At 36.3% G+C, this 21802-nt stretch overlaps 3 protein-coding genes across 3 annotated transcripts; 1 reads left to right on the forward strand and 2 right to left on the reverse strand.

Annotated features, from left to right (window-relative positions):
* The first annotated feature begins 1306 nt into the window (after positions 1–1306).
* Positions 1307–3412, forward strand: LOC127901889 (uncharacterized). The gene has a single exon (XM_052439928.1). It carries the CDS (start codon positions 1307–1309, stop codon positions 3410–3412), a length of 2106 nt encoding a protein of 701 aa, XP_052295888.1.
* Positions 3413–5835: 2423 nt separating this feature from the next.
* LOC102630565 (putative U-box domain-containing protein 42) lies at positions 5836–10709 on the reverse strand. Its single transcript, XM_006484213.3, has 4 exons — positions 10234–10709; positions 8444–9592; positions 7820–8129; positions 5836–7665 (listed from the first exon to the last, which is right to left on the reverse strand). Exons 1-4 carry the CDS (start codon positions 10237–10239, stop codon positions 6071–6073), a joined length of 3060 nt encoding a protein of 1019 aa, XP_006484276.1. The 5' UTR covers positions 10240–10709; the 3' UTR covers positions 5836–6070.
* A 1850-nt stretch (positions 10710–12559) lies between these two features.
* LOC102630262 (DNA-directed RNA polymerase 1B, mitochondrial) lies at positions 12560–20365 on the reverse strand. Its single transcript, XM_006484212.4, has 19 exons — positions 19311–20365; positions 18656–18886; positions 18419–18552; positions 18256–18319; positions 18032–18090; positions 17561–17678; positions 17252–17365; positions 16933–17064; positions 16425–16841; positions 15792–15842; positions 15606–15676; positions 15439–15523; positions 15076–15228; positions 14924–14998; positions 14543–14632; positions 14371–14418; positions 13963–14077; positions 13757–13860; positions 12560–13271 (listed from the first exon to the last, which is right to left on the reverse strand). The coding sequence occupies exons 1-19, from the start codon at positions 20079–20081 to the stop codon at positions 13161–13163; spliced, it is 2943 nt and encodes a 980-aa protein (XP_006484275.1). The 5' UTR covers positions 20082–20365; the 3' UTR covers positions 12560–13160.
* Positions 20366–21802: the final 1437 nt, after the last annotated feature.

Below are 21802 nucleotides of genomic sequence, written 5' to 3' on the forward strand. Positions count from 1 at the left end.
TCTGAAGAAGGGCATTTGACAATCCAAATGGTTGCTTTGCCTTGCCGGCCAAGCCTGCCATCTTTTTCTTATATTAAAAAATAGTGTGTCAACAATGCGATTAGCTGCTGCCAAGTGCCAACTTGCCGATGTTTATTGGAGATAACCTTACACATGATATGATACGCCCGTCCACTAATATTTTGACAAATGTGCTTCAAATTTTAAGTTAGCCAATCCAAGAGCGAGAAAGAGGCAGTTAATAGCAAGTGTCACGTAACTTTCTCTGCATGACGTCTTGCCTTGTGTTTTGTCACCCTGGTTTGATCTCTCACTTGTTGCTATTTTTAAATTCAAATAATAACAATAAAAGGCCTTTCCAAATAAAATAAAATAAAAGGAAGTACCATTTGTCTATTTATATTTTCATTTCTTTTTTAGTTTGTGCTGGAATGCAAAAAGTTTAAATATGAATCTTGTGCCAAATAAATGATCAAATGATCAAGTTGGATAATTGAATCAGTTGGATTGAAACTTCACCGTAAAACAAAGGTGTCACTCATTAGCATAACGAGAGTGTTAGCATTGCTACAATTCTTGCACATGCTTGATCTTGCGCGTGAAAAAAGGTTACTGATGAAGAGTAGGAATCCATATTATACTAGGATTAGTTTCCTTATTAACTAAAGTTTAAGACTTTTAAATTCCTTTCTAATTTAGAATTTTGTTTCCCTTTCAATTTAGGATTTTGTTTTTCCTTCATGAATTAGGATAATTACTACTACTATAAATAGCTCACTCTTGTAACCTTTGAAGGAGAGAATTTTGAGTTTAATAATATTTCAATTTTCAAATCTCTTTGTGAGTATTTGAACAGTTAATTCTTGGTATTCTACGGAATCAACGAGTCTTAACCCCTAAATTCACGGTATTCTTTTGAATCAACGTGAATTTAGTTGTTCTTTTGTTCCGGTATTCTCTAGAATCAACGGAATATTTTGAACATTAAACTTCCGCTGCATCAGTTTGGTATCAGAGCCAAACTTGGTATCACCAATCTAACTTCATCTACCACAAAACCTTTCCTTTTTCCCTTTTTGATTTTTTTTGTTTAGCTTAAAAAAAAAAAAACATAACTTTTTCAGACAAACCACCACCACCATCATACTTACCAACCCAAAATCTTTCAGATCCACCCATCCTTACTCGATTTCTGACCACTGTCATCGGAAATCTAAAACTTTTGCTTAATTACAGTTTCGGCCTAAAATTTTTATTTACTTTCAGTTTAGCCCCACTACCTTTTTAAACCCGAATTTAAAAAAAAATGCCTCCAAGAAAAGCTCGTGATGCTCATACTACAACTTACAATCAAGAAGATGTTTCGAAAGATGAATCCCTGGCTAGTATGACAGCCAGAATTGATATGTTAGCTGCACAAATGGCACGAATGGCAGAGTTACTTGACGAACGCCATCGTACTCCAGAACGTGAAGACAAATCAAGTGGAAGCTTTGCTAACCCATTCTCTGGGCATCGACCTAGAACTGAGTCTACTGATGACAGAAGATGGGAATCTGGGTTGAGAATTGACATTCCCGAATTTCAAGGAAGTGGTCGACCTGAAGAATTATTGGATTGGATTAACGCCATTGAGGAAGTTTTCGAATACAAAGAAGTTCCTGAAAATAAACTAGTTTCGCTTGCTGCAACTCGATTTCGTGGAAGAGCAGCAGCTTGGTGGCAACAAACTAAGCTCACAAGGATTAGGCAAGGCAAAAAGAAGATTGATTCTTGGGAAAAGTTCAAGAAGCACTTGCATGGAGCATTCTTGCCTCATAATTACGCCAAACTGTTATACCAACAGCTACAGAATTTAAGGCAAGGTAATCGATCAGTGGATGATTACACTACAGAATTCCATTGGTTGGTGGCACGCAATGACTTGACAGAGACAGAAGAGCAACAGGTTTCCCGCTATATTGGAGGCCTACGATCTCAATTTCAAGACCAATTAAATTTACTTGACCCATACTCTGTTTCAGAGGCACACCAACAAGCCTTGCAGTTGGAGAAGCAATTTAGTCGACGTACTAATGACTCAAGCTTTCGGGGTGCTCGAAGTGTTGTTCGTGATAATTCAAACCCGACTTCCCAATTTCGTACTTTCACTCCTCCAAATCCTCCAAATAAAACTAGTAAGCCTAGTGAAATCGGTCAAAGCAGCAAAACCCAATCCTCGGGTTCGGGATTACGCTGTTTTAATTGCGGAGAAAATGGGCACCGAATGACAGAATGTAAAAAGGGAGGAAAATATGGTAAAGGCTTATTCGTAGGCACAGAGGAAAGCGAAGACTATCAGGAGGAAGAAACTGAAGAGTTTGCTGTAGAACCAACTTTTGATAGTAGTGGTAGCGCTCAATCTGTTGAAGAACATGGTGATAGCGGACCAATGTTGATCGTGAACCGTGCATTCTTCACTCCTAAAGGTCAAGACAAAGACAAGTGGCTACGACAAAATATCTTTCAGACTACTTGCACAATTGGGGGTAAAGTATGTCGTATGGTCATAGACTCCGGCAGTTGTGAGAATGTCATTTCAGAAGAAGCCATAACAAAGCTAAATTTAAAGACAGAACCTCATCAAACTCCATACAAGCTCACATGGCTGAAGAAGGGGAATCAAATGACAGTATCAAAATGTTGTTTAGTTTCCTTATCCATTGGTTCAATTTATAAAGACAAAATTTGGTGTGATGTTGTGGCTATGGATGCTTGTCATCTATTACTGGGTAGACCTTGGCAATATGATCGAAACGTAGTGCATGATGGGAAGAGAAACACCTACAGCTTTATGTTTAACAACACCAAGATCGTTCTCCTACCTAACAAGGAGTTTACTCTCCAGCAAGACTTGGGTAATTATTTGTTAAGCAAGAAGCAATTTATAGATGTTGTAGCAGAGACAAAGAGAATCTACATTTTATTGGGAAAAGAGAGTAACGGTAATTCAAAGATTCCTGAAGCTGTGACACCTATTCTGGCGGAATTTCAAGATTTGTTCCCCAATGAGCTACCACAGGGTTTACCACCTCTTCGGGATATACAACACCAAATTGATTTGGTACCAGGTTCTACACTACCAAATCGACCTCATTATCGTATGAGTCCTACAGAACATGAGGAATTAAGGCGCCAAGTAGAAGAGTTACTAGAAAAGGGATTTATCCGTGAAAGTCTTAGTCCCTGTGCAGTCCCTGCTTTATTGACTCCAAAGAAAGATGGTTCTTGGAGGATGTGCGTGGACAGTCGAGCTATCAATAAAATTACAGTTCGATATCGTTTTCCAATCCCTCGATTAGATGACTTGTTAGATCAACTCGGTGGAGCAACAATTTTTACCAAACTTGATTTGAAAAGTGGCTACCATTAAATTCGAATACGACCTGGAGATGAATGGAAAACAGCTTTTAAAATTCGCGAAGGGTTATACGAGTGGTTGGTAATGCCGTTTGGCTTATCCAATGCTCCGAGTACTTTTATGCGAGTCATGAATCAAGTTCTTCGCCCTTTCATTGGAAAGTTTGTGGTTGTTTACTTCGATGATATACTTATATATAGCACCAGCCACGAGTTACATCTACAACATTTGAGAGAAGTGCTTTCAGCCTTAAGAGCAGCAAGTTTATACACAGCAGTAAACAAGTGTATTTTCTTAACAGAGAAAGTATTATTTTTGGGATATGTGGTGTCGAAAGATGGTATATCTGTTGACCAATCAAAAGTGGATGCTATTCGAGATTGGCCTCCGCCAACTACTTTATCCGCCACCAGAAGTTTCCATGGATTGGCCTCTTTTTACAGGCGATTCATTCCTCATTTCAGTACTATTATGGCACCAATCACGGATTGCATGAAAGGAGGAAAATTCTCTTGGACAGAGGCAGCTACTAAGGCATTCGAGATTATCAAAGAAAAGTTGATTACTGCCCCAGTACTTGCTCTACCAGATTTTTCGCTCACTTATGAGGTACATTGTGATGCTTCTAAGGTCGGCATTGGAGCTGTTCTTAGCCAACAAGGTAAGCCTATAGCTTATTTTAGTGAGAAGTTGAATGGAGCAAAGGCACACTATAGCACTTACGACGTGGAATTTTACGCAGTAGTCCAAGCGTTAAAACATTGGCGACATTATCTAATTCATAAAGACTTTGTTTTATACACTGACCATGCCGCGTTAAAATACCTCAATAGTCAAGACAAACTCTCTCACAGACATGCCACGTGGACAGCATTCCTTCAACAATTTACTTTTGTGGTGAAGCATACCTCTGGTGAATCCAACCGGGTAGCAGATGCACTTAGTCGACGAACTTCTTTATTGACACAGATGCATAATCAAGTTCTCGGATTTGACACATTTCGAGAGTTATATGCTTCTTATCCTTACTTTGCTCCTATACTAGAAGACGTTGTTGCAGGGTTTCGCTCAGATTATCATTTACATGACAAATTCCTTTTCAAGAGTAATCAGTTGTGTGTTCCTGACTCAAGTTTGAGATTGAAAATCATTGCAGAGTTACATAATGAAGGGCACATGGGTCGTGACAAAACTCTGGCTCTAATAGCCAACACTTATTTTTGGCCTACTATGAGGCGTGAAATCTATCACTATGTCGAGACTTGTCGCATTTGTCAAGTTTCCAAGGGCGCAGCAACTAATGCTGGGTTATATATGCCGCTACCGATTCCAACACAACCTTGGGCTGACATTAGCATGGATTTTGTTTTAGGATTACCCCGCACTCAGAGGGGTATGGATTCAATATTTGTTGTTGTTGATCGATTCTCGAAAATGGCTCACTTCATTGTTTGCAAGAAGACTACAGACGCTTTGACTGTTGCTCGCCTATTCTTCAAGGAAGTCTATAGATTGCATGGTTTACCAAGTTCTATAGTATCTGACCGGGATACACGATTTCTTAGCCATTTTTGGAAGACATTATGGAAATTGACTAACACTCGCCTGAATTTTAGTAGTGCTTACCACCCACAAACAGATGGTCAAACTGAAGTTGTCAACCGCTCTTTAGGAAACCATCTACGTAGTCTAGTTGGCGATAACTTGAAGATGTGGGATCAAAAGTTATATCAAGTCGAGTTTACTTATAACCGTGCAGTTAAGCGTAGTACTGGTTTAAGCCCTTTTCAGGTAAATTACGGATATAATCCACGAGCTCCCATTGACTTGGCTCCAGTTCCAAATTTAGTTCGCAAAAGCGGTAAAGCAGAAGACTTTATTGAGCAGCTTCAGAAGATTCATGAAACTACGCAAGAGTCTTTGAAGCAGACGACCGAAGGTTATAAAATTATGGCAGACAAAAAACGTCGAGCTTTGGAATTTCAAGTGGGAGATTTTGTTTGGGTTATCCTAACTAAAGATAGATTCTCAGTTGGTGAGTACAACAAACTTTCTGCCAGGAAAATCGGCCCTTTGGAGATTATAGAGAAGATAAATCCTAATGCCTACAGATTAAAGCTTCCTAGTCATATCCGCACTGCAGATGTATTTAATGTTAAGCATCTTATTCCTTACAGAGGTGATCATGATGAAGATGTTGCTGACAATCCGAATTCGCGGGCGAATTCTCTCCACCCTGGGGGGAATGATGAAGAGTAGGAATCCATATTATACTAGGATTAGTTTCCTTATTAACTAAAGTTTAAGACTTTTAAATTCCTTTCTAATTTAGAATTTTGTTTCCTTTTCAATTTAGGATTTTGTTTTTCCTTCATGAATTAGGATAATTACTACTACTATAAATAGCTCCCTCTTGTAACCTTTGAAGGAGAGAATTTTGAGTTTAATAATATTTCAATTTTCAAATCTCTTTGTGAGTATTTGAACAGTTAATTCTTGGTATTCTACGGAATCAACGAGTCTTAACCCCTAAATTCACGGTATTCTTTTGAATCAACGTGAATTTAGTTGTTCTTTTGTTCCGGTATTCTCTAGAATCAACGGAATATTTTGAACATTAAACTTCCGCTGCATCAGTTACTTACAAGGAACGTCTTTTTATTTATTTATTTACATGGTGTAGGTGGAAGCAGAGAAGTTGGGCATCTTGTTTAGATGCCTCAAGATTTTCTCAGCTATCTGCCTTGTGTTAACATCCCCATGATGAAAAGCACTGACCAATGTAGCAGGCAGCAACCTGTCCTGAGATATATCTGAAGCCTGCTTGTTGCCGCCTTTCACTAAGAATCTCTCAATCATCCAAAATGACTTCTGCTGCAGAACCTCTTGCCTGTGCTCTTTAACGACATTCAACACATGTTGTATGGCATTCACTTCACTCAACATGCTTACACTCTTGTCCACGTCTACTTTTTCGTCTAACAATGTACATAGAGCTGATAATGCAGCTTCAACCACCTCAACATTCTCATGGTACAAACATGCTAACAGCCTATCAACTGCCTTAGCATCGATTAAACAGAATGTGTTTTGTGAAGAACAAGCCCCTCTGTGAACTGGACAAAGTGATACGCTTTTCTTCTTTGATGAGCCAACTGATAGGGACTTAGGTAAGGAGAAGAACTTCATGAACTTTTTACTCTTTATTTGTGGTGGTTTTGATAGATTTATTGATTCTGAAGACAGATTCTCCAACCCAATTGCTGCTAACTTCTGAACTTCATCACATGATGTTTTCATAAGCAGTTCTGTGAATACAGATGTGAAGTTGTGGGTTCTAGCAAGAAACAGTATTTGGGGTTCGTATAATGTTGTTGTGAACCTGACAAGAATCCCAATTAAGCCTTCTAAGTAAGCACTTGCGTACCTGCTTGTTCTTGTTCCACTTCTTTGGATTAGATTAATTGTCTGTAGAATAGTAGGAACTACATTCCTGGCAGAAAGAGCCAAATTGAGTGTTAGGTTTTGGTGGGGCAGCTTTGCAAGAAATTTTGCTGAAACTGCCTGCTTCTCTGTGATGTGGATTGTTTCAGTTGGGCACTGGATTAAGTTCTCAGGTTGGCCTCTGGTTTTGCATAGTCTCTCAACTAGTGCGTGGCCCAAGTAAGGGGAGAGTGTAGTGAGTAGCTTTATTGCTGCAACAGCAAGTTCATCATGTGGGTTGTTAATGACTTCAAGCAGGCTATAACTTGCTTCTGTTTCTTTGATAACTGATACAATGGTGGCCATTGGTTTGGGGGACTTTGTTAGGCATTGTAGAATTCTTATAAGATGGACGTTGAGTTCATCTGGGGTAGAGTTCTTGAGCATGTAGATTATGTTGTAAACAACATAGTCTGATACCATTGTGTGACCATGAGAATTTACTTGGAGACTGTGATGCTCAAGCCCAGATTCGAGTATATTCGCTAGAATTGCAGCAGCTTCTTCTTTTGAGTTCATTGGTTCATTGTGGATTATCCGAATAAACATCTCTTCTGCCATGACTTGTACAATACCTGCTTCTACGAGTATTTTGCAACTTGGATGATGAGACGAGATTTGCATTAGTGCTTTGAATGCTATCCTTCTTGTTAGACTGTTTCCGCTATGCACCATTCTGATGAGAGTGGAAGCAGCTCTCCCAGGCACATTGATTTTACTGTCATGTCCAAGAACTATTTCTCCTAAGTAGCTTGCCATTTCCATCTGTATCTCCTCGGAACCTGTTTATATATTTGATGTTGAAACAACATATGTAGTCATAATTAGATAGCAAAGCTTTTGCACATTTTATTATTTCCGAATGCTATCATCTGAAGCTGATTTTAGAGAAGTCCAAAATTATGCTAAATTTAAAATGGTCATTTCAAAAATTACCTTCATTTAGATGATGCATCAGGGGTTCCAAAAGTCCATTTTCTGCCATACACTTGATGTTATCTGGATTTCTCTCGAGATTCCTTAGTATTTGATCTGCTATCTCTGCAGCGAAGACATCAATGGACCAATTGAATTTGAAAGTGATCAGCACCAATATCCCTCCGGGGATTGACCCAATTTTCTCACACAAAGATCGGGTGCTTGAAAGCTCAAGCAAGAGTAGCAATGATTCATGTCTTACTGGGCGGTGACTGCTTGAGAGCAACTTGATTAATATTGATATATCCATAGTCTCGGCAATCATCTCCTACACCAATGTAAAAGAAATCCTGGAATAAGTTTCCAAAGTTCAATTTGACTTGTTCCAAATAAAAAATGCCCTCCTCAATGCAAATTATTTTTTATCATCACAGATGGCAAAAGCAAGGCTAGTAGATTAGCTTTCTGCAGTTCTTAGTGAATTGTTGCATTTTTTTATTGTAAATTATTTATCTCTTTCCAAGATAATGTTTCTGGCTTAAATGCTTTGAAAAATTAATAATGCATCAGAATTGTTAAGCTCTTGTGATCATATTATTTTGTTGCATGTCATAAAAGATCAGGAAATATGGGGAATCAAACCTTTCCTTCATCATCTTCCACAACCAATTGACGTAATAGTTCCATTGCTGCACATCTGACATTTCTGTCTTTATACTCGAGTAACTTAGTGAGCAACGGCAACACCCCAACATTGCGAACTTGTACCTTATTATACTGTTTCCTCTGGCAGACTGTTTGCAAATCTTTTATTGCCTCGAGTACCATTCTGTCTGAACCAGCTAAAGACAAAGCTGCCCGGGAAACCTTGATCCTTTCTGCATCATTCCTATCTTTCCACTCTTCAATCGTAGTCTTTAGAGCTACATTGGTGTTTAAGCCCCTGCTCATGAGCTTCTTCCCAGTGGTTGGGCAAAATATTTCCCCTGATGTTTCAAACTTTTCAAACCACGCTGTTATTGCATTTCTTTCATAGGTTACTCCGCTCTCTATGGTGACTGGATCATCCATAATTTCCTTAGTCAATGGACAGTAGAAAGTCTCATACAGAGGCTCAATGTACTGAGCCACCTTCGGCAATGAAATTGATCTGCTAGTGCTATGATCTGAGCTTTGGCTGCTGAGGCTTGTACTTCCGAAGTATTCAATTGGAAGTGGCATGTCGTATGACTTAGAATTCATGGAAGAATTCATGGAAACTTCTACACTGACAGAGTAGAGGTCTGATTCCAGTGGTGCTTGTTCTTCCATGGCTTGCAAGTCCATCTGCGATTCCAGCTCTTTGGTATGCAGTACTTGAATATCAAAATGAGCATTCAGCATCTCCTTTGAAAGAGACAGGACAGCAACTTCTGCATATTCTTGGCCCCTAAAGGTTGATGATGGTATCAAGCTCAGACATTCTCCCATTCTTCTAATCACCCCCAGCAGCTGTAACATTGTGCTTCTCAGTTCCGCATCTGACATTGAATGGTCACCCCTTTTGCATTTCGCAACAAGATCCTTGCCCAAACTAATGCTTTTAGACAAAGATTGCAGAATCTCCAATGCATTGGCTGGAGTGTACTTGGTTGTCTGCAACTCCATTATGACTGGAGTAGCTCGATAGAAATAACATCCAATTTCAGTAAACTTTTCACTTTCTAATTCCATGCATACCGCCGTGATCTCCGAAATAGATTCCAACAAGGAGTCAGCAAGACTTGTAATTGAAGTTCCAGCTTTGTTGAACTAAAGAAAAAGCGGAGAAAATTAGTCTGGCTCTGATATGAAGCATTCCAAGTTATATAAGCAATGACAAGATACCATTTCTTTCGTTTTGTAAATTACAAGAAAACACTATACGAAAAAATAATATTCACTTCAAGAACATGAGGAAGTTATATTCCTGTTTTTTAGACCTGTCAACGTAAATAAAAAAGGAATAGTCCTTCGAGAATAGTATTCTCTAATTCGCAGGTTTTTGTGCGAACCGTGCATGCAGAGTTCTATCAGATACTCCAATTAGGTACCAAGAATGTCTAATTTTAATGGAATAGGAAGGCTCCACAGATAGTGTATTAGTGTGTGCGCCTATTATGAAGCTCAGATGACACTTGATTGCATCCTCTGCCACCACGAAGATGAAACATCTCGAAAATAGTCCTATAAAAGATTTAATAGATGATCGACACACATTGCAGTCGTGTTTCAAAGCTTTCCTTATGCATGCCAATGATATTGAGAGAAAACAAAACTGGTTGCAATAACCACTTTCTGCGGAATTTAATCAGGTAAATTTTATCAAAACCTCAAAAACCTTTATAGCTCTACAAACAAATTAAAAGCAAGTAGAATCTTTCCCTGCATGCTCAAAATAAATACAAACATACCGACATCCAGTAGGAGCTTATTTTGTGAAAGAACTTCTCTGTAGGAGCAACAGAACTTGAGAAACCAGCAACAGAACTTGAGAAACCAGGAGCAGTGGTAACTTGACTACTTTTGAATTGTTAGAAAGGATGGAAGGTCTTCACCCTTGACCCGAGGCATTGACTCAATCAGCCTCAGTAGGACTTGGTCGTTCAAGATTTGCATAGACGCTTATAGTTTGGTATTTGATGTAAGAAATTTGCATAAATAATGCCATTTTGATTCGCTACTTTTTTATCTTTCTTGATCTTGTGGCACCTTATAAGTTTAATCTTGCACGCGAAAGAACCTGAAAATATCATAAATATTATTGTTTTGGGTCTTATAGATGAAACAGTAAAAGGAGTTAGGTTATTCATTGACTTTTAGTAACATGTTTAGAAACTCTAATCGTGTTCTATTGGTCGATGATTTATGACATGCACTTTGTCTGCAAGTTGCAGCAATATTCAATATAAACACCATCAGTATAGTGACAACTAACAAGAAAAAGAAAAAATTTCAGAGTGTATTAAATCATTATGATGCAGACACGATATGAGTTCCCAAACGGCGGCTATTTAATAGACAAGACAGGTTCGGTAAACGATTACAACATGCAGACTGGAAACAAACTTGAAGAAGGGGACTATGTTACCACTGGAACCTTTTTTTTTTTTTTTCCTAATAAAACTGTTAGATTTAACTCAAACAAGTGCAATGGCTAAAATGTTTTTGTTGGGTTATTAATATTATACTCTCTAATGTTTGTTACAAAATTGCAAAAGTAAAAAAGTTTAAAATATTGACACATAAGTCCATAAATTTACAATTTATTATTCAATAATATTAAAACATTTTAATTATATTAAAAATATAATTAAATAATATATTACTTAATTATATTATAACATTAATAAATAAAAATTGATTATTATTTATTAAGCTAATATAACTAATAATAAATACTTAAATATTATATAAAAATAAAATTATAACATAATACTACATTATTTAATTATATTATAGTAATTAATATATAAAATTGATTATTATTTAACAATTTAATCCAACTAATAATAAATACTTAAATAATGTATAAAAATAAAAAATATAATATAATATAACTTTATTTAATTATATTATAATAATTAGTATATAAAAATTAATTATTTTTAAATATTTAATATAACGAATAATAAATACTTAAATATTAATAAATTTGAATAATATTAATTTAAAATTAATAATAATCTAAATAATGATATAAAATATTATTACGTATACTATAGTTCATGTTGCACCGAACATGATATTGTATTATAGTTTAATACACCTTAATGACACACACAGTAATACAATGCAGCTAATACAATACAATATATTGTGTCAAATGACCTAGTTAATTTCACTGATAAATTGATTTATTCTTATATTTGAATTAATATATTTAAATTAATATTCTTTCTCATTAATTAATTAATTTAATATATAGTAAAAGCATGTATTATTACAAACCATATTTTATGATAAATATGAGTATGAATTGGATCTCTTGTTCTTAATTTGTAGTTAATATTTTTTTCATAATACTTATTCAATATACAATAAATAATTTCAAATGCAATAAAAATATATTAATTTACCAATTAAAATCTTTTTATTGTTTAATAAAAAGGTATCAAAAAGTTGGGGGGGGGGGGGGGAATTTGCTCGTCATTCACTCTTACATCTACGAGCTTAATGAATAAGTTTAGAAGTTTCTAATAAGAATTTGGAGGCAAAGTCATTTTATACCCCACACTTATTTTGAGAACCTTTTTCACATCTCATGTTCTATAATTTAGAGTTAGTCACAGAATTTAATTGTTGATTGTTAGAGATATGGAACTGAAACTAGTGGTCATGTAGAGAATTCAATCAATTTTTTATATTATTTTAACTAGTTTATTTAGTACAAATAAAAAATTAGTTTTATCAAAGACATATTTGACATTTAGGTAAATGTATAGAGTAAATTTTCTTTTTAAAACTTTGATAATGGGCGTGTGAATTAATAATTAAAAGATACCCTCAGCACCTTTTGATTTAAGTTTAAAAAAATAAAAATAAGTAGGACTAATGAGTCAAAATTTAAGATTATCTGATTGTTTTCTAATTTTAGAATAAAACATGAATTTCAGTGTAATTAACCCAAAAAAGACAAAAACAAATGTGCTATGTTACCACTGTGGTAACAAAGCAGGATCCACATATATATATATATATATATATATATATATATTATTATTACTCTCTACAATATAATTAGGACAATCAGTTCCCCGATTAATTGTTCACATTCTACAAAACAAATGGTACACAGACGGTGGCAATATACCACAAAGAATAATCATACCTACTCTTTCTACAAGTCGGAAATTACACCTGCCGAAACCTATTAATCTCATCATCCACAGAGAAATGGAAGCTAAATATGACGAGCACAGCCTTGCAATCCACTGGAACGTTTTATCAAGTGTTGCTCAATCACCACCAAAACTTTAATTTTCTTTTGGCTATACACATTTTATATGAACAAAACTTGCTTCATTTTAACTACCTTGTGCAACTACAGCAGCGCCAGAACATTAAAGATTCAATACTTCAAGGAATTCTGTAGGCCATCCCTTCTGTGAAAAAGCTCATTGGCATTCTGATGTATGTACCAAAGCATTTGAGGACCCGACTACAGCCAACTGTTAAATTCTTTCATCTTTTTCGACACATATTGGGTGTAGGGATCTTGCCTTTCACTTAATCATGAGTATGAATGAAAGATACGCACAATTGCCATCAGCTTCTGGTCGAATGACAGAGGAAGAAACAATTTAAAAGGAGAAGCATCAAGCAAAGCATGATGTACAGACTAGTTAAAGAAATAGGGAGACTCCAAAACATCTCTGAGATCAAAGTCTCCCCGCTCTGGTAGCGGAGGAAAGTTTAATTTAGGGAATTGCTTCTGAAAGCTCGCCAACAACTGTAAGAACAAACAATCAGCAGCAAAATTAGACAATAAACCAAAAAGGGAAGATAAATTTTAACAGCAATATATCTAGTTCCATAATCACATTATGTAAACAAGAGAATACGAGAGTTCTATAGACCTTGCAGATTCTGATTTCCATAACTTGAACCAAGTAACGAACAAATTTTGTGAGAGCAATTGATATTATCTAACTGTTTGACTTCCTAAGTCTTAATTTTCTCCAAAATCCAGGATGAGAAACAAATGTTAAGGACCTGCAACTGGTAATATGCATTTCCTATTTGCAATTCACAGAGAAATTTTCTTAACCCTCCACCGGATAGGAGAACTTGATGAGGATACAAACCCTTAGTAACTCCAGCATTCCTTTAACTTAAAAAGTAATAGAAGAAAAAAGAAAAAAAAAAGGAAATAAAAATCCATAACTAGCTGTCTAAGTTATACCTATATGATAGAGCAATTTATAAGATACTTACATCCTCCAGGATTGGCTGCTCATAGAGTTCAACGAACTTTTCTCTGAGTATTCTATTCATTTGATCAACATCACATGCATGTGTCCAGTATGAATCATGGACACCTGTAATCAAACATGGGTATCAAATAGTTTTAGAGCCCCCACAAATGGATAAGATAAATACATATGTATAACTGAAGAAGACAAAAAGAGCCCACAAAGTACCAGCAAAAGACAAGCCTGCCCTTTTGCAGGCAACAGCGGTCATCATCATGTGGGAACCATCAAGAGAGTGAACAAAATTTGGGGGAAAGGCTGTTCTCTGCCGCTTAACCATAACCTATAATAAAGACAAAAGCAATTGGTTTAGTAATGTAATGTTTAGTGATTACATGGGTTAAAGAATCTATTTTTTCAACAGACCATAAATTCACAGATTGTAAAACCAGTAAAACAGGAAAAATATGAAAGAACAGTAATGAAGAAATTTTTTTACTCCCACCCAAGGCTAAGCTTTCATTATAGTGATCAACAGCTATAGATACTCATCATATTTGTTAAAGTTTTGCTCTTTACCGTTTTCGAAGACAGAGATCAGTAACAACAAACGGTCAAAAGGAAAATGAAAATGACCTTGTCAGTTTCTCGCTGTAGCGCCAATGTCTGAAGGGAAGTTCTAATCTGCATTTATTTCAATAAACTGTTAATGACAAACTAAAAATACTGATGGCTTTAATACAAAATGGTGTAATAATGGAATTAAGATGTCAATTTTTAAAGTTCAACCAATATTTTAGAACATTACAAGATGCCTTCCTAACTGGTGGTAAGGTTGAACAACAGGAAGGCCAAGAGGAGTTGTCCACCGAACAGCCTGATTCTCTGAAGCTATCACCTGTTTATATCCAACTACTATAGTCAGAAACAAAAAGAGAAGGGCCAAATCCATTCCAAGAATAACCTGATCCAAATATTATTATGTCACTGTTTAACTCTTAAAGAACCTCAAGCTTATAACAAAACAGTCTTATCACAGAATTCTCATTTGGACAATCTCCTCAGCTCAAATCAAACATTAGTTTCACTGCTGTTCACTGACTATGTGCTCAGCTTTCCAGCGAGAGATGAGTACAGAGTTCAGATATAAAACACTAATCAAATAAATAACAAAACTAGATGAACAAACCTTTGCACACTCGCCAAGCCAACTCATGATACTTCTTGCCGCTTCAAACATTTCTCCCAAGGCAGTCAATGTAGTCTGCTCATGCAGAAAAAAAAGGGTTCAGACCGTGTTATACATGACACACAAATGGAACCATAGTCTTATTCCCTTACCTTTGCTGCATAGCAAGCTGCTCCAAATAGTTTTGAATCATCTTCTATAGCACATCTTTCTTTCAACCTCTTCTTGATTTGGTCACGAGCACCAATATAAGTGACACCATAGACTGATGTCATTACAGTCTGCTTCACCAATTTTCTGTCTACCTAAGTATGTCCAGTCATAATTGTAACCCATTAGGAATACAAGCTTACTTGGCCAATAATGATGAAACACAACCCTCACAATAAAGAGTTGCTGTATCATCAAGTTAAATGATGAAAACCAATTCTACCATATGTATTCTCAAATCAATTACATATTCTTACAGAAAGACTACAGCAATACAATATAATGAGCATGACAACAATACAAACCTGATTGATTAAAAGCCTTGCACATGACGCATATGGATAAGTAGCAGGATCTTTATCTGCATCAGCCCGCATGATCTCAAGAACTCTAAATTGCAAAAAAGAATTCAATTAGATGGATTAACATGAGAGAGAGAAAAGGAAGGAGAGCAGGAGAAAGTACAACTTACCGGGCAGCAATGCCTGAGTAAACATCTGCAGGTTTATCTCCCCCCACAAGATTCACAGCAGCAGCTCCCAACTAAAACATAAAAGCCAAAAACTTATTCTAATGATGGAGAACTTATATTATACTTCCAAAGTCAGCAACTCAAAAGGACTAAATTGTCCTCAACTAACAACTAGAAGTTCCATACCTTGTCCCTTCCAAGGGCAGCATAGTGTTGTAAGCCATTACACGAACCATCCTTCAATAGGAACAGAACAAGAAAAGGCAAAATTAAGTTTTGAAGGATGGTATGCATCCAACCAATAAAAATTGTGATGCATTAAGAGGAGTTGGAGGACCTCAACCTCATTAGAGTGCAGCGACATAATGGCAAAGTAATAAAAAATATGGGAACCATTAAAAATCCTCTCAACACCATAACAAATAATTATCTTAATCCACCATACACGAGTCAAACTTCAAACATTGCGTGTTCTGACAACAGAGGCTAAGTACAATTCATCACAGACACTGGCTGATGCATCAGTATCTAGATAAATTGACAAGGCTGAATATGTTTTTTAAATGTAGAAGTTCAACCTTCTGCTTCCTTTGTAGTCCAGAAAGTTGGACTTCATGTCTCATACCGTTTTAAGGGAATAAAAATATAACTAGAAAACTTAAAAGTTTGTCAACTCCACCAGCCCAGAGAGAGAGAGAGAGAGGAAAGATTTTATTTAATAGAATATTTCCTGAATGCAGAAACATGAGATCATATAAGTAGGCAGGGATATTATCCAGTTAAGTATATGAATTTTCACTAAGTGAAAACAGAAAATACCATGTGGACAGGAATATGTGAAATAGTAGACTCTGGAGAGGGGCTTCTCAGTGCTTCTGAGAGATTGATACATGTTGCCAAGCATTGAAAAGGATCTTCTGCCCCCAACCACCAGCGCCTTCCTTCAAGAGGTCTGTCTGCAGAATCAAAGATATCATCCAAATGATTCTCAGTGAATGCTACCCGACCTTCATACGAGAGCTTGTCCACACCACCAGCATATAGATTTGCCAGATGTATCTTCAGCCAATGTAGGCCCGACTTCCCAAGAGGGCATCCCTCTTCAAACTCCAAGATCCCTCGGCATAGATCAGAGCCAAGATGATTCAAATATGGGTGCATTGGATATGCACGACCACGGAAATCAAGGTTATGAGGGTAGTAGAAGCCCTCCTCATCCTTCATCTTTCGGGCAACCTGTTTCCCAAACAAAGAAAAGACTAAAAATTCGGCTAGCAGAGCATGCAATGGCAGCACGTAGATTTTATTGAACAGCAATGTCTCTTACAGAAAGTTTGAGTTCTATATCACAACGCTGTGAATGCTTCTCACTATTTTGCTTTTTAGCAGTCTTCACTTTCCATTTCCATTTCTTGATTTCTGTTTCATCATCAGTGTCAGGTTTCTCAGGGAGAGGCACCTGTTAAGTAGAATAATTATAGAGAAAGTGAAGAATAATGATTAATGAAACAAGCTCTAAGCATTGCATTAGGCACACAAGCTCTAAGCAACAAATAATTTTTTTATTTGACTCCTTATTGTAAGAAAAATGATAATGAACCAACATTGAAGAAAAAAACTATTTTGGCTTGTTTTAGTGTACCCACATCTTCCTGGTCGACCAAGCCAGCAAGACAGCCTCCACTAGCCCACATTCTGTCGATTACACCAAGAATCCTTTTATTTACCCTCCATTTGGTACTACCAAGAGTATCCAGTGCCTGATTCAGAAACAATCACAGAACTAGTTCAACCAAGCCACAGAGATTCTCACAGAGTACAAACATACGAAATTGGAAATATCATAACTACTATTCAAGATGAAATTCCACAAAAAGAACACATCAAAAATTAATGATTAATCGGTAAAGATTGAACAGATCATAGAAGATACTAGAATAGAGAACTCTGGAAACCTGAAAAACAGGCTCCAATTGACTCCTTGGAGTCATTTTTATTGTTTCACGTTGTTGTCTTGCTCCATGTGTTCTCATGACATAAGATGGTAAAAAAAAGTGCCCGCCTCGGTTATACCTGCCAGAAAATAAAAACATGGTATAAATCCAGTATAAAATCTAAAAGTGCAAACTGCAAAGCTCAAATTGTATCAATAGCTGTTACAAATAATGTTAACAACATAGTTAACCATTGGAAAAGCAGCAACCAAAATCTGGTTCCCAATACACAATTCAACTAAGCCTCAACAGACTAGTGCAAAATATATTTTAATTACAACACACAATTCGTGCACCGAAAAAAGTAAAAGTATCGTCCTTCAATTCATTATTAAGACATAAATTTAGAACCCTGCTCTTCAGTAAAATATAACAATGCAGAGAACTTCAGATTATTGCCACATGTAAAATGCTGAAATATGAAATCCATACCCTCTCCAGTTTAAAGGAGGAACCAGCATTGGCATATAAGGAATGATCATGTGCCTACCCTGTTTGGACAAACAGATATTAGTTTCATTTTTATAATTTATGCATAGAAAAGTAAGAAATGGGAAAGTGTATAACAACCAAACTCGTAGAATTATTCCATAACAGAAGAACGTGAACAAAAGGCATGAAATACAAGCCACCCTAGAAGAAGATATTCCACTCACAGTTTTCTCAAGACCTTTGCGGACTAGTGGATCACATTCAATAACACCATATCTCCTGCCCTTCCTGGTATAGGAAACCACAACATGTATACATTACAATAGGAGAAATAGAGTGGTATTTTTAGATGGACAATATATTAATCAGAAACGCAGTCTTTCTTACAATGCCTCTTTTGTGAAACTTTTAAGAGTGTGCACAAATGCCGGGCGAATATCGGGTGGACTATCGCCTAACTGATCAACAGGAGGTTGTATATAGGCTGTTTCCATTAACAATTGAATCAACCTGCAGCCAACCTGGGAAAGCAACAAATATCAAAACAGACCAACAATTACAACAACAAAACAGCAATGACAAAGAGGACTGACTTCCACATTTATGTCTACAGACATCACAAACCTTCACAAGAGCGTCCTGACCCCATGGCTTTAAATCAACATGCCCCTTCACTATCCCCCTCACTTGTCGTAGCTTTTGCTTTTTTATTAAACTTGTAACCCTTTTCTTTAATTTGTCTTGCTCTTTTATCAGTTTCTCCGGATCATTCGTCACAGGTTCAGAATCACCTTCCAAATTATTATCAGTTGCATTCTTCTTCTTTGTACTCTCGAAGAAACTCCGTATCCTTGCCTGATCCACATACGAAACAGTCAAATGTAAGCAACAAGGAAAATGTTGTTAAGAAATTTAAACAAGCACATACAAAAACAATGCCGGATACTTGTCATTTGGTAGATCCATAGAACAATATGCTCTTTGATAAATGCAGAAGCAGGACAAATTGGAGTGACTCAAGCATAACTATCGTAAAAAACTGGGAAAACCACAAAATAGGATATAAATATCAAGTCCTTCGTCTACAAGATTGACTTTCCAAAGCAAGGTTTATGAAGACAAGTAGACAACTCAATCAGGAATAATACTATGATTTCAGTTCTCAAACACGAATTAGATCAACCACATATAAATTCAAAAAAATATGCTCACTAAATCCAAACAACCAAATAACGGAAAACAACATCATGAGTATCCAGAAAATCCTTAGTCTACCCACCTCATTTTCAATGGCTTCACCTATCTGACAAGCCGCCTGTACCACCCTAACTTCTCCAGCATTTGTCATCAACAACCCCACCAACTTATGCATAGTAATAACCGCCATCATATCGGCCGGCAAATTATTGAAATACGGAGCATATGTCATATGTTTCCACTTGTCCTGGGCAGTTGCCTGGTCTTTAGCAATTGCGTCCCTTAGAGGCTCAAACCAACCAAGAAACAAGGACTTAACATAAGGCAAATTGGGTGCAAGCTTTTGCTCACACATGTCCGCTAAAAGATCTTGATACTCCTTAGCTGCCTGTTCCCATGCTTCGGTCTCTATCTTGATTTGCCTACGCTTTAACATGTAGTACTTTGCCGTGCCCATCCCAGTACCCTTTTTCTTTGGCTGCTTATCAAGCATTGATGACGAATCCAAAATGCTCACTCCTTTTTCATTAAATTGGTCAATCAATTCTTGCACTTCTTCAGAACCCGAAAGCTCTGATTCGGAAGCAATTGCCTCAGCAGCACTCGCATAACTTCTACTAGTTAAAACCCCAAAAGGGTAGATTGACTGAGTGAAATTGGACTGACCCAAGTTGGATTTTTGAGATGATAAAAAACTTGTTCGACGAAAACCAAGAAGTGGGCATGAAGAATCTAAGAGAGTTTGGGTCTCAAGAGATGTAATTTTCTTAAGGAAATTAGTTGTTTGAGAAACCTTCGACGGGGAAAATTTAAAATTTCTGGTAGAAGATTGTCTGGCTAAGTTTCTCCACATGTTTTAAATGAAGAAGAAGAGTCTTTTGATGATCTGATGAATTGAGAAAAAGAGGACGTGGACAATTATAAGAGGTGCAGAGAAGATGATCTTAGAAATCGGTGAAATGTTGCAAAATTTTCTTGCAATTTCTGGGGACGAATTACTACAAATGAAAGCAAACGAAATTAAAGGCAGAAACAGTAACTGAGAAGAAGATTGAAATCAAATCACTAGAGGAGGAGGACAAAATGGCGCAGCCGCCTTTAAACCCTCCTAAAACCTGCGTATATTTCTCTATTTCTGTGTAATGAGCGGGCAGGTGGGCCAAAAGCGGTTACAGACCCGGTTTTAAAGGACGGGTGGGTTGACCCGATGGCCACGACCCTCAATATTCTCCGTTTCTTTTCGTTTTTTTTTTAAATTTTAAAACAATAATACTTGTTCTAATTCAAAACATATACAAACTCGAAATTAAAAAGATAAATAGTATACAGTGTTGCCACATCCATCAGAGTGAACGTAAATGAATACAAAGTAGGGATGGCAATGGGGAGGGGAGGGGAGGGGACCGATCTCCCCGTACCCATCCCCGATATTTTACGTATGTCCCCATCCCCTCCCCGTCCCCGTCAGAATTACTTGAGAGAATCCCCATCCCCTCCCCGAATAATAACAGGGGATCCCCGAGGGTCCCCGATCCCCGATTAACTAATACATTTTTTTTTCGATTTTGAGTTAATCATATTAAAATAAAAAATTCAAATAAAAGTAAAGTTCGAAATATATCTTACATTAATATCTATTACAAAAGTCACATACATTAAATTAGTAAGTAACGCAACATACAAGAGATACAAACTTATTTTACAAACTATCATGAACAAATTAATAGTCTAATACAAAATTGTTACAAATAAAATCAAATTTAGATTCAAAATTAACTTTTTCAATGGTGGCGTGGGCACTTTATAAATGTGGACTATTCCCTTTACAACACAATAGTTAAATCGGAGCAAATCAAAAGTAAATATTAGATTAGATTAGATTAGATATTAAAATTGTGATTCGCTGTGGGCAATTATAACATCTAAAATTAAATAAAAAATAGATTTAAGTTTAAAATATTTAAAGAATATCAAAATTAAAAAAAAATTTGGCTAATAGAATCTACTCAGTCTTTTTAATGTCCTAAATAAAAATTTAGAACTTTAATTAGCTAATTAGGCCTAAAAGTTTAATAATATAAATATTTTGATATTTTTTATTTTTACCAATATTTATAATTTTATAATTTAAATTTTATAATTTATTTACTAGTAATTTTAAAAAATTAAAATTAAATTAAAAATTAAAATGGGGAAATGGGTAGGGGATGGGGATTCCACCTCATCCCCGTCCCCTCCCCGAATAAGAAATTGGGTAAAAAAATTTCCCCGTCCCCTCCCCGAATAAGAAATTGGGTATGAAATTATCCCCATACCCTCCCCGAATGGGGAAAATCCCCGAGGGTACCCGTCCCCGTGGGGATTTTTGCCATCCCTAATACAAAGGTTGTTAAAGATAAATAATAATAAATAGTATAGGTATATAAATTAAAGAAAAAAGTCATATAAAAATCAACGGTAAGTAAAAAAAATTTAATCTCATAAAAAAATAGTAATTAGTGTAAAGGACAAATTATCTACCATACACTGTGAAAGACAAAGAAAAATGTATGTAAAATTCACCACTTATTTGTA

Source organism: Citrus sinensis, chromosome 4 (assembly GCF_022201045.2).
Source record: "Citrus sinensis cultivar Valencia sweet orange chromosome 4, DVS_A1.0, whole genome shotgun sequence".
Classification (NCBI taxonomy): Eukaryota; Viridiplantae; Streptophyta; class Magnoliopsida; order Sapindales; family Rutaceae; genus Citrus; species Citrus sinensis.

Coding starts and splice junctions, on each gene's coding strand:
- LOC127901889 (XM_052439928.1), top strand. CDS start 1,307: ATGCCTCCAAGAAAAGCTCGTGATGCTCATACTACAACTTACAATCAA.
- LOC102630565 (XM_006484213.3), bottom strand. Junction 8,130..8,443: donor TGGAAGATGATGAAGGAAAG/GTTTGATTCCCC, acceptor ACATTGGTGTAG/GAGATGATTGCCGAGACTAT. Junction 7,666..7,819: donor GATGCATCATCTAAATGAAG/GTAATTTTTGAA, acceptor ATATATAAACAG/GTTCCGAGGAGATACAGATG.
- LOC102630262 (XM_006484212.4), bottom strand. CDS start 20,081: ATGTGGAGAAACTTAGCCAGACAATCTTCTACCAGAAATTTTAAATTT. Junction 15,843..16,424: donor CACATATTCCTGTCCACATG/GTATTTTCTGTT, acceptor TTCCTATTGAAG/GATGGTTCGTGTAATGGCTT. Junction 14,999..15,075: donor CAGCTTGCTATGCAGCAAAG/GTAAGGGAATAA, acceptor CTGCATGAGCAG/ACTACATTGACTGCCTTGGG.